The 12,789-nt window shown below is 62.3% G+C and overlaps 1 protein-coding gene across 4 annotated transcripts in view; it reads left to right on the forward strand.

Annotated features, from left to right (window-relative positions):
* Nucleotides 1-6: 6 nt before the first annotated feature.
* The window catches only part of TAFA5 (TAFA chemokine like family member 5), a 193,727-nt gene continuing 180,944 nt past the window's right edge, over nucleotides 7-12,789 (forward strand). For 3 of the 4 annotated variants that reach the window (XM_032416137.1, XM_032416139.1, XM_032416140.1), the window contains exon 1: nucleotides 7-170. In XM_032416137.1, the coding sequence (XP_032272028.1) occupies nucleotides 59-170 (112 nt within the window). In that variant the 5' untranslated portion in view covers nucleotides 7-58. Of the gene's footprint in view, nucleotides 171-2,509; nucleotides 4,278-12,789 lie in introns of those variants that run through there. The other variant, XM_032416141.1, reaches the window with a different exon arrangement.

Here is a 12,789-nt window from a genome sequence, read left to right on the forward strand (position 1 = left end):
CGGGCAGGGCCGGCTGCTGAGACGCGCTGCTGCCCCCCGCGCGGGCGCCGCGGCTTCAATGGCGCCATCGCCCAGAACCAGCAGCCGGCAAGATGCGACCGCCCTGCCCAGCATGTCCTCAACTTTTTGGGCGTTCATGATCCTGGCCAGCCTGCTCATCGCCTACTGCAGTGAGTATCGCGCGCCCGGGCCCCCGCACGGCCCTCCAGCCGCGGCCCCCGGCCCTCCCCCCCGCCCCGGCCCCCGGCCCCCGTCCCCAGCTCTGGTCGGGGCCCCGGCCCCGGCGGCCGCCAGGAGTCGGTGCGGAGTTGCCAGTTCGCGGTGCGCCGTCCCCGGGTCCCGCCGCCAACGCCTGGGCCAGGAGGGAGAGGGGCCGGCGGGGCTCCCGGCGCTCGGGCACTTCGGAAGCGGGCGCCGCCGCCGAGCCTCCCGCCCCGACTCCGGGGCAGGGCCCGGGCGCCAGGCCCCGGGTGGCGCGGCGATGCCCGGGGCTGCCCGGTGTGCTGCCGCCGCTCCCGGCCCAGGCCGGCGGGCCGAGCCGAGCCGCGCGCTCCGGAGGCGGCGGCAGGTCGGGGGCCGGCGGGCCGCACCGCTGGGGATGTCGGCGGAGCGCCCTGCCCAGCGCTTCCCGCGGGCGACACTCCCGCCGGGGACGAGGGGCGACGCGGCGGCCGAGCCAGGAGCGGGGTGCCTCCGGCGGGAGCGGAGCTCGGGCTCGGACGCGTGGCTGGAGCCTCTGCCTGCCGGGGAAGCCGACTCGCCGGGCGCTTTCTAAAAAAGAGAAGTGAGGGGTGGGGTATGGAGAGGGCCCGCCGCCGCCGCCGCCGCGGGCATTTCTGGAGCCGTGTCGGGGGACCTGAGCCGCTGACCCTGCTGATCTGGTGCGGGGCCGCGGGTTCGGGGCTGGGGTGGGTGCGGGGGCCGGGGACAGGGACAGGCTCGGGGGCGGCCGGGGTGAGTGGGGGCGCTGGGTGAAGGAGGGGTTGTCGGAGTCCCGGGGCAGCCTCGGGCCGCGGCGGGGGTGGGTGGGTGGTCAGTGCTCCGGGCGCACGCTCGCCGTCCGACAGGGTGGCGGGGAGTGGCCAGGGGGCTGGGATGGCGCGGGCTGCGCCGTTCCCCGGCCGGCCGCCTGGCACAGGCTCCTGGTCCCTTCCCGTCCTAGCGGGAGGAGAGGACGGGCGCTGAGGAACACCTGTCATGGAGAACTGCCATGGGCGCGGGAGGTGATGGAAAAATATGGATTCTTAAAAAAAAAAAAAAAAAAAAAGAGGCCAGCGCCGCGCCTGGCTTCCGCGCCACCACCTCGAAGTCCCGGCCTCACGGCTCGCAGTCCGAACCCTCCGGGGCCTCCCGAACGAGCCCACAGCGGACCACGGGGACCCAGGCGGCGGCGCGGTCCCCGAGTCCTGGGACAGCCCAGCCCGCCGGAACCGCGAGGGAGACCCGGGCGGGAGCGGGCATGGCCCTACTTCTTTCAGCCCCGTTGTGCATTGCCCACAACTGCAGGCGACGGCTGGCGCCCCGCGTGGGGAGGGGGCGCGAGTCGGGAAGGCCCCCAGCGGGGTCGTGACCCGAACTGCGCAGCCAGGCACCTCCACACTCGCGGGGCGGTCTGCGGGGGCCGGGGCTGGGGCTCCCGCGGCCATCCCGGCCCTCCGGCTGCGTTCACAGGGTTCCTTGGTGATGTGCAAAGGGCTGATTATAGATGAAGTCCCGGTACTGCCTGGGTGCCATTTGAATGCTCTTCCTGGTGGCATGGGGGCAGAGGGGGCTCATTCGGCAGTGTTGGGAAGGGGACTAGCTCCCTGAGCGTCCCCCGGGATGCTGTCCTTGGCCGGCACTGGCGACAGGTCGGTGGGTCCCAGGTGCGAACCCAGGACAGCAGCTGGGCGGGGAAGCAGCCCTTCAGGTGAGGAAAAGAGCAACCGCTGATGGTTAAGTACAGGACACACTGGCGGTGGTTTCAACACTCCACACCCCCACGGCCAGCCTGGGCCTCCCTGGCTCCTGCCTTGTCGGTGCGCTCCCCACCCCTGCACCTGCACGTCACCCCCACACTCACGCCCTCCCAGGACTGCTGCCTGCCCAGGTCCAGGCCAGAGAGCAGCCTCCTGGCCGCCCAGAAACACCATGAAACCCGAGGTCCCCGCCCGCGCACTCAGCCCGCCCTTAGCAGCCTCCCTGGTGTTCTAGAAACAAATCTTCCACCGGGACAAGGACATTTGGTAAAATGTCTGATTCAGAAGAGCAGAAATCGTTAATAATGAAAGCTTGGGTTAACCACGTTTTCATGGTGGTTGCCATTTCCACGTAATGGAGTAATTGACAGTAAGATAAGACGTTTTCAGACACACCCCATTTCACCGGAAATGCACTTGGAGAAATTAAAACATTTTACTAAAATACAAAATAGACATAATAATAATTTATAGCATGGAACAGCAGTCCTGCAGGAAAAAAAAACTTTTTTTTTTTAGAATTGATAAAGCAAATAAAATGCAAATGAAACCGTTCTTATGATTTCCATTCTCTTTTCCAATATATCTGAGATGAATAAGAATAGTTAGCATCCTTGTTTGTAAATTGTTTTTGTTATCAGTCAGGATTTTTATTATCCAAAATGTTTTTGTGTTACGGAGCAGATATATTTGTATCATATTAATTAGGGAAACTGATAAGTATCATACAGGATTGAATTATCCTCCCTATTAAATCTGAGCATTTCTCTGCAGCACATAAGGTGTTCACTTTCTGGCGCGGCGTAAGGAAAACTGGATTATTTCTTGGCCTGGTTTTCGGTTAGGGGATGTTCTGTTCCGGGGCCCAGTCAGCTGAGACTCATAGTTAAGGAGATGGGCTCCACCCTCTGGCTGGAGAGAGACCTGCAGTCCACCAATTAGGTTAGTTGCTATAGTGACAGTCTTGTCATTTTTCTCCCACTGGGGAAGAATTGCCAGGAAAAGCGGAGAGAGAAGGGGGCCCTCGATGGCTTTCTCCAAACGCACACTCGGTGGCCCGTGGACGTCCTGTTGATGGCAGGGCTGGCGCCTCGTTGGTTTTGGGATGATGAGCTTGGAGGAGAAGGTTGGAACTCCTTCATCTTGCCTGGGGAACTCTGTGTCTTAGAAGGAGCTGGTGTCTGCCGTCAGCCCCTCGGCATATCTAGAGCAGAGGGCTTGGCTTGGATGGATGTGGTTCTCAGAAGGAGTTGGGACCGCTCTGGGACCACCAGAGGGGTGTGACTGTGTTGGGGTGTCCGTCCCTGAGGATGTGGTCGTCCTTCCTCGCTGGCTTACAGCACCGGGGCTCCCCCACCAGCGAGGGGGATGGGGACCACGATGAGCTAGTGGGATGTCGTGTCGTGGGACGCCGAGCCTTGACTTGGACACTTGTGTGCAGTATTTAGTCCGAAGGTGGATAGCTCTGTGCTGTCCCCACTGGGAACGGCTTGGCGGACAGACATGCCCAGCATGTAAATCTTTCTGACATGGAGTTTTTTTCCCAATTGAACCCATCAAAACTGACTTGTGGCTTTGAGTTAAATCTCACATCCTCGGCTGCAACGATGAGAAGTTACCAACAACTTCTGAATTGTGTTTAATCCATTAGAATACTAACCGAGCATGGGCTCTCTGCTGTTGCATTTTCTTTATAAATATAATTTATTGCATAGTTAGGAGAGATTAGAATATGCTACTTTCCTGCTGTTCAAATTTTATTTCTGGAGTTCTTGGAGAGGTAAATTTGAAAATACTGGGCTTAATGAAGTGATGCCATTCAGAGGTTTCTCTCTCATCTTGGGCTCTTTTTTTTTTTTCCTTTTCTCCTGTGGTTTTTTATGTTTTATTTTTTTTGATGACTTTCTGGCTGGAGAGGATGTGGTGTTGGTTCTTTCAGCTTCATAAAGATAAGTCACCCTCTGTTTGTGGGATTTGTATTTGCTGAGCTGGATGCCCAAGCATCAACGAGGTAAGAGGGTTTTGTCCATGGAAGCATCCTCCTGAGCACAGACCCCCAGGGAAAGGGTTCTGGGGAATAGTGTTGTGAAGAGGGCAGCCCACAGCCTTCCAGGACTGTCTACAACATCTCTCTTGCCAGTGAGGACAGAGGACGGCAGATCCCAAAAAGGGGGCTGCGTCCCCCGTGGGCTTGCCTGGTCTGCTCGGCACCGGGCTCCTGGCTGAATCCCACCCTGGAAGATCCTGCTCGGGACTCGCCACTCGACATCCACGGAATGACGTGTGTAGATCAACTTTTGTGGCATGAAGTATTTTCAGGTGACTTTTATGGGCGTAATTATAGGGAAATGTTATGATAATGTGGCACTAGAAAAGGGAAGAAAAGCAAAACATTAAAATCCCCATTTCTTTATATAGCTTCGCAGCTGCGCCGATTGAGAAGGGCTCCTTTCTGCATTAAAATGTGGTGCTCTGGAGTTAATGACCTCTACAGAATGCCACCTGTCACCCAGAGCGCCGTGGGTGATGGCCGAGAGATGGGGAGGAGATTGAGGGTCTCCTGCTTGTGGGGGCCTGGACTGTTGTGGAGTGAGAGCTGCAGGGAGGGCGAGGGCCTGTGGGCCTGCCCGTTGTCTTTTCTTTGGGGTGGGGGGCTGTCCGTGGCTGTCAGGAGGCTAACAGAATCTGGTGGTGTCCCTTCCAAAATTCTGCCTTGCTCACCGTGCACAGACCCTGGGAGCTGGAGTTTGGGGCGCCAGGGTGACCCCAGAGCCCGGTGGCTTCTGCAGGGCATCCCTCGGCACTGGAGCCCCCCACCCCAGAGCCCCACGGAGTGCCCCCAGCTCCCGTAGGGGAGGCTGCTGCCTTTCGTACTCTGGTCCACAGCTTCCCAGACCCGGCCCAGGAGTGCGGACTGAGACTCCGGGCGGGCAGCACAGACTTGCTGGCTGGCCGGGCTTTCCAGAAACACCAAGCAGCCGGCCGCACATCGGGGCGGCTGTTCTCCTCTCTCCACCCTGGCAAAAGTGGTGGAGGGCTCCGGAGGCTTTGTAACCTGCACTTATTAAAATGGCTGCCAGGGTCGAGTGTGCAAGCACTTCTGTCTGCAACTAGGCGAGCAGGACTCCTCCGGAATGCCCTGCTCCCCGCGGCCCTGGGGAGGCCCTGGCCCCGCGCCACTCCAGCGGCGTCCTGGAGAATGGCGGCCTGGGCCTGATGGGACGGTGGCCGCTTAGCGAGAGTCTCCCTGGGAGAGAGCTCTCGTCCCCCGGAGCTGGCGGTCTCCTGCTGTGGGCCAGCCTCCCGTGGAGGGACTGGCCCGGGGGCCCCCGCACCGGCACCTGGCTTTCCTTCCACATCTGTTGAGGGAGGCAGGAGTGGCCGAGGGCCGGCCCCAGGCATCTGTGGAGACTTAGTCTCCAGTGGATTCAGGTAACTAGGAATTAGGCCCCTGGGAAGGGGAGGTGGCTGTGCTGGTGGCCCCCTGGGCCTGGATTCCAGCGGGGGCCTGACGGCCAGCACAAAGCAGGGCCAGTGCGGCAGGGGACACGCAGTGCTGGGGGAGGTCCAGCCTTGGGAGGCCCGGACCGCTGTTGTGGTGGGACCGCCACCCTCTGTCACAGCCAGTCTCAACCCCGGAATGGCAGGCGCCCATCAGGCGTGGCCCAGGGTCTGGCCCCGAATCCCCTTTGTGCCCCGCAGTCTTCTCTTTCCCTTCAGCAGGGCCTCTGCACCGGCGGTCCCGTGCCTAGCCCGCGTGTACAGTCTTTCTCCGAAATGCACCTTGCTGTCCTCCAGGTCCGCCTTCATTGCCGTGACCCCAGCCCGCACATCAGCATTGTCCTCGGGGCTGCCTCTGCCTACAGGCTGGCCGTCCTGAGACCCCACCTGTGGCCCCCCGTTGAGTGAAAGCGCTGCACCCTCTCCTCCCCATCGGTGAGCGCTCCCCCCGTGCTCAGGTCCCTCCGGGCCTCCCAAGGCTGGACCTTCCCTCCACCGTGGGGCGTCCCCTCCCAGGAAGGCGGTGTGTGTGCCCCCGGGTCTGTCTAGTTCACCGCCTGTTCCGCTCACGGCCTGCCAGGTCCCTTCAAACACCCCGCAGTGCTGCTGAATGCGGGCAGCAACCCTGAGCTGGAGCGGTGCTGTCCCCAGCGCTACAGAGCCTCCTCCTCCAGGAAGCCTCCCCTGAACACACTGCCTCACCCCCTCCCCAGTGCAGCGCGCGTTCACCTGGATGCTCGCTTCCTCCTGTTTCAGGCTCTGAGCCCTGGGCGTGACTTGTGGCCACTACACGGTCGACCGCCTGATTCTCGGGGCAAACACGCACTGATCCCGGCTCCCTGAACGGTGCGCGGTGACTCGGGCGGGGCTGGAGGCCTGGCTGAGGGTATGCGAGGGTGGGCCACGGCCTGGAGGCGTGGCCGAAGGCTGGGGGCGGGGCCGAAGGCTGGGGGCGGGGCTGGAGAGAAGTCTGGAAAAGGACTGGCTGGATCCCTGAGGATCGATCTGTTTCTCAAGTGTTAGAAGTGATCAAAGGGATTTAAAAGGGTGGGGAAAGAGAGGGAGACTGTGTGGAACGCTGACGAAATGCTCCGTATTTTGTAAAGCATCCCTGGTGGGTTGCACGTTGCCGGAAGCGCTCCCGTGACCCTCCCCTCCTCCACTGGGCGCGGGCTTTGCCTCCAACCCCCTCTGCACCTTGAACAGGTGTCCCTTGTACGCTGTGGTTCAGGGTTTCTCCCCTCAGCACTGTGGACGCGGGGCAGGGTGGTCTCCGGGCCTGTGGGGTGTTGGGCAGGAGCCCTGACCCTCGCCGGCAGGCCGAGACCCCTGCTCTATTTCGGGGGTCCCCACTCAACCCGCCTGCGCTGGTATTTCCTGGTTTGTCCTGGGGCCCAGCGCTCACGGGGTGGAGGGTGTTCAGCCCCCGCGCCTTCCCCAGCAGGTGCACCCGGCCTGACTTCTCTCTGCTCATCCGGCACTTCCCGGCCCTTCCCAGCCGAGCCCAGACTGTTGGAAAGGCTGTCTGCTTGGAGAGGAGGTGTCTCCGCACGTTTCCCCGCGCGTCTGTTTTCCAGAGCTGGGAACCCGCGCGGGGCTCACCCGCTGCTCGCAGTCTGTTGTCTGCGTTGTAGCTTCTCCACATGTGGCTGGTGGGGATCAGGCCATTTGGAGGCAGTAGACTCACTCCCGATCCTGCGGTGACCCGGGAGCCCATCCACCCTCCCTGTCACCGACCCACTTACTTAATTACCCGCCTCTCCAAGGGACCCTCCAGTCCCTAGGCGTGATTCAGAGATTTCTGCCTAGAGCTCAGTGGAACAAACCTCCTAAGTGCCTTTCCCTCCAGAAAGTTCTGCCACTGGCAGGACCTTTGGCTGCCTAGAAATGCCTTAATTTCAGTCCTTCTGAGGGAAGCCGGGGGCTGCTACCCTGGGGGGGCTCCAGCTTGCCCCTCTTGCTGCCTTGTCGCTGGGCCTTGGCTGGGCCCCAGGAGCGCCCCGCAGGGAGAGTGGCGCCCGGGGTCCGGCGGAGCCCGCAGACCCACCACCCACCAGGATGCCCCGTGTGACTCAGGACTTCAGCATTGCCAGCACCATCTTCCTGACATTCTTCCTCCCTTCCTTTCAGGGGGAAAATGAACCCTCCCTCCCTAGTCCCCGAACTGCCTATGGGGTGGCACGGAGAAGTCACTTAGCTCACACGCATGGGGGTGCTGCTGTTTATGTGGGGGCAGCCCCGCGAAATGTGCGTTCTGGTGCATCAGACAGCACTCCTGCAAACGCGCACACACACACACACACGCGTGCGTGCGGGCCTCCCTGCGGCCCCCAGACCCAGCGTGCACATCGCTTGTCCCCCTCAGACTGTGTCCTGAGACGAACCTGCCCAGTCAGCCATCCTGGGAGACCCCCTATTTGGTAAGACAAAGAAGGTCAAGGTTGGCTTTTCCTAAGGACGTTCTCAACCTGCGGGACAGGATCCACAGGTGTGGCCCATCAGGAGTGGGCGATGGCGTGACTGGAGGCCCCCTCCCGCGGCCGGCCACTCCCCCTGCCCCACCCCTCTGCGCTGTGTCTGCGCACACAGGTGTGCACACGTACATGTCTACAAACAACACGGACACATGCTGTAGCTTCCCTTTGGGGGCCTCAGTTTCCCTCCCAGAGCTGATGGTGCTCATCACTGTGCCAGGCCGGGAATTTATCACAGTAAGAGCAGAGCTGAATCCCCTGGGCCGCAGGGTCAGACATGGAGGCCGAAGATTGCGGGGCAGGCTCTCCTGGACCCTGCCCGCCCCACCCCCCCAGCCCCAACACCACGTTACGGGGACCGTTGTTTGCTCTCTGCTTTAGCTCTGTGGGCTGAAGGGCCAGTGGGATTTCACCTGTAGTTCACATGATGAAGTAGGAACATTGCTGGACAAACAGCGCTAGTGTGCTTTCAAACAAGGGCTGGGTCAGTCGGGTCACCTGGTGCAGAGTCAGCTCCCTGCACATCGATGACCCGATATCCCTGAGCACACAGGCTGTGCACGGGACCCTCCCCGCCTAGGGGAGCCCGCGGCCCCGGTGCTGTGCCCACTTCCGCCCTGGCTGAGCTGGAGAGTAAACCTTGTCAAAGCATTCCTTGACATGCAGCGGGCATGACAGGCTCTTCCCATAACGCGGTGGCTGATTGAGAAGTGAGTCATCTGGGATGTGGCTTGTAGTAACGTTCCTTGGGAGCTGAGTCCCACCTTCCTTCGGTCCCTGCCCTGACTGACGTCCCCCGTATCACAGTGAAATCTGCCACAGCCGCTTCGGGGCTCCCTGCCTTGCAGACCCGGCCGGGGGAGGCCAGGGGGTGCACCCGGGTCCTGCGGTACCGCCCAGGGGGTGGCTCTTGCCAGGCGTGTTTGCTGTTCACCCTGGAAGGGGAGAATGAGGAGGAGAAACGGGGGCGCATGCTTGGGGTCCCGGCAGGGGCACGCCCAGAAGGTCTGGACTCACCATCCTGTCCCACTGGCTGCCGAAGCTCCTTCCTTAGGGCGCACTGTCACTCTGCCCCCATGGCCTCCGCCTAGAGCCCGCGGCCTCCAGACCAGCCAGTCAAGCCCTCCGGGGCATTTGGTCCCCACCTCCTCTGCCAGCCCCTCCGGGCCACACCCCATCCTTGCCCCCACCCGCCAGATGTCCCAGCCACTGCGACCCCGGGTTGTGAGCCTGCCTCACCCCTGCCTGGGCAGCTCTGCCTTCCTCCCGGTGCTCTCCCTGCCCGCCCTGCAGGACCTGGCTCACCCCCCAGGGCAGGAGCAGCGCTGTGGAGCCCGTGTGGCCTCCCATGTGCCTGGGCCTGGCTCCTGTACCAGCGACGAGCAGACCCTGGCCCCTGGCCCCTTGCCGTTCTCTGTGCACTTTCTACACTCGGGCTCACATCCACCGACGGCCCCTGATGCAAGTTCCTGCAGCTCGATGTGCTCAGGAGAAGCCGCTGGAACAAGGAGGGCTCTGGCGCCCGCTTGCCTCCTGAATGCCCTCTGGTCCAGGCTCATCTCTCCAGGGAAGGGGTGCCTGGGATGCCCGGGGAAGGGTGGGAGCAGACGTGGGGTACAGGTGGACACGGCAGCTTCGCAGAGGACAGAGCTCTGGTGACCCCCTGTTTTTGCCCCTGAGGGGATCATCTTGGGGTGCGGGAGGCGTTCGGGGGCAGGAAGGTTGCGTGGCAAGCACAGGGGCTCTGCCGGAGCCAGGCCGATGCCTTTCTCACGTTGCAGGGGCAGGTGAACACTCGCTGCTGAGCTGGGGGGCCTCCCGGGCCCTGGCAAATCGAACCGATGGTCAGCAGGTCCTGAACGGTCACTGGGCCTGCACGCTGGGAGTGGTGCCCCTGGGGGAGGTGATGTCGTGGCCCTGACGGGGCAACGGGGACCCAGACAGAGCGGGGGAGCCTGGGGGTCTCCTTTCTCTGCCCTGGAGCTGCAGACATGAGCAGGAGGGTGAGCCTGGCCCGTCTTCCCTCGGCTCCCACGCTGGGTCCCAGGCCCACGTGCTCAGCCGTGGAAGCAGGGCTGCCGGCCCCCTCGTGGGCCGCTGCAGGGACAGCCCTTCCCCCAGAGGATCCCACCCAGTCCCACCTACCTTGTCTTCGTGTCTTGAACTTCAAGGGGCGGGGCCAGTCTGTGCATGCAACCTTGCTGACCGCCCGGAGGGCTGGTTTCTCATTCCCTCGCTTCTGCGGGTTTGCTTGAGGTTCAGGAGCAGCCAGGCCGGCGGCCGGCGCCGAGTTCGCTTAGGTACTCTGAAAGCCCATTGGATGAGGGAGGATAGAGGGCTCCACCTGGCTCGGTCCACCTGGTGGGGCATGAGGTGGCTCAGAGCTGTGTGCCGAGGGCCACAGTCTCCTATCGACAGTCGGGACAGAGTTGGGGAGAAATGCATTTGCTGTCTTTGCAACACCTGCTCAGATTGGTTTGATTAAAAGGAAAGTTGATGTAAGCACTCCCGTAACCTTGAAGCTTCGGGGTTCCACGGGGGGGTGGGGTTGAGCCGCTCTGTGGAGCGCTTCCACTGTGTGATCTTTTTTCACAGTTGAAATGCTAATGCCTTGGAAGCTGTCTTAAATGCCGCTGGACTCACATGAGTGGCCTCTCTTTCAAAAAAGCACTTTGGCTCTATTTTCGAATTATTTTTCTCCTGTAGTATCCATTACCTGATAGCACATCCCCAGATAGAGCTAAATACCTTTAATGGCTTGTATAGGACTCGTGTTAATTAATTGAGGCTAATTTACATACCTCGGCTGCTGCATGCAGGTGACAGAAGCACGCTGGCCGCGGGAGCCACGCGGGGCCTTCCGTGGGCTTCCGTGCACTCATTGTGTTTCCCTTCGTCACTGGCTTCTTTCGGGTGGGGGGGGGGCTTTGCTGGCTGGAGGAATGCTCTGTGTGGCCATCACGACCTTGGGCTCCCTGCTGGAGAACCGGCCAGGGTGGCATCTGGTTGAACCCGTCGGTGGCGTCATGAAAACACGGCCTAGCACCAGGGGAACCCCGCTGTCCCGTCCGGCCACACCACACGGACGCCATGCAAAGTTCTCCAGACCTGGGAGCAGGCTTGTTAGGGAACCCCCGACGTTTTCTAGCCACCCATGTGGGGCGGGAGCTCCCCAAACTAAGAGCAGAGCTTACCTCGGAAAGCGTCCGGGACATTGGAGTGGGTGGGCGGCCGGTGGCCTTTCGAGTCCGTCCCAGCCCGTCTGGGTTTTGTGAGACACGGCCGTTGCCGCCTTACAGACCGCGAGCCTCTCAGACGTCGCTGTCATCAAAAGTAGCGTGTTGTTGTTAATAGAAATGCGTTTGCCGAACCGGTCAGCGTTCGGTCTTTGCTTCCGTCTTCATCTTGGGGTTCCGATGTGGAAAGGGGGGCATTTCTAAAGACGGCGGGCACGTGAAGCCCAGACCGTGCAGCCGGGGGCCGGCCGGCCTCCCCCAGCCCTGACGCCCAGGAGCCCGCGGACGTGGCGCACGCCGCCTCACCAGAGGCCGTGGTCACGCAGATTCGCAGGAGGCTCCTCACGGTCACGCTCTCGGGGGTCAGATGGTTTCTGTCTGTTGCACTCTGGGAAGTGGCCGGGACCCCAGAGACGAGGGGCCTTAGTCCACGCAGCACGTCAGCACCACCCACCGTGGCCTGGGGGTGCGGGGCAGTGAGTGCGTCGACGGGGACCGGGACCCCTTGGAGAAGAGGCTTCCTGCTCCACAGGCCAGGTCTGGAACCTTCCTCAGGCTGTGTATTCACAGCCGGGGGTGGGGGGCAGAGCTGAGACCCGGGTTGCCCTCTCTCCATTCTTGGGGCCAGCGATGGGGCCGGGGCACCTCAGAGACACAGGGGAGCAAGATTTGGCACCATCGAGCGGATGTGTGAGCAAGAAGGTTCCATGGGGTGGACCAGGCCACCCATGGGGGGTGGCGCTCGGCACAGCCTCGTCCTGCTCGTGGGGCTGGGGCCCAGTGAGGCCAGCTCACCGGCGGGGACGTGGGCTCTGAGCAGGAGGTGCCCCAGCTGCCTCTCATGGTGGCAGGCGGGGGGGTCCCGTTGCCCCCACCTGGGGCTGGTTCAGAAGTACGGTCGAGCCAGGGGCAGCCGCCGCACGGGCGACAGGGGCCCTGAGAGCGAACACACATCCTGCGTCTCACCTGAGCCTCTGGAGCCTGTCGGGCCCGGGCCGCGAAGGGGCGATGCGCGAGGGACAGGAGCCCCGGATGTCTCCCGCGCGGCTGGGAAAGGAGGCGCGGCCCCGGCGCGTCTGCGGGTCAGAGGTGAAAAGTGCCGCCGAGGCCTCGGGTTTACCTGAACGGACCTGTGGACTGTAGAAGGACCTCTTTCCGTGACGTTAGTCCTGGCTTTCTTACCGTTGCAAAGCAGTGACGGGGCAGACGTAACTCACTTCGGTCCCCCCCGCCCCCCGAGACACCCCCGCGGGCCATGGAGCTCCCGGGGCTGCCGGACACGGGAGAGGCCACCGGGCTGGAGAAGCTCGTGCCACCAGGCAGGACGCGGCTCTGCACTCGGGCAACCAGAGCCTCTGCGGGTCAGATTTCCACAGAAGTGGCTGCTGGCTCGGCATGTTCTCCCTGCGACTCAGGTTGTGGAAGGTTCGAGAGCTGACCCAGGAGTCCAGGGAGGGCTCCTGCTGGGCTGGGGTCCTTCGAGCTCTCCCGAAGGCTCCACCGTTTGGACCTGAGGTCCTCTGGCCCAGCAGTTACTGAGCATCCGCGAGCGTCAGCGGGGGCCCCGTGCCCCCTTCCTGCTGTGTGTGCTCATGAGGAAAGCACCCCGTCTCCATTCAG

Source organism: Phoca vitulina, unplaced genomic scaffold, assembly GCF_004348235.1.
Source record: "Phoca vitulina isolate PV1807 unplaced genomic scaffold, GSC_HSeal_1.0 scaffold19, whole genome shotgun sequence".
Classification (NCBI taxonomy): domain Eukaryota; kingdom Metazoa; phylum Chordata; class Mammalia; order Carnivora; family Phocidae; genus Phoca; species Phoca vitulina.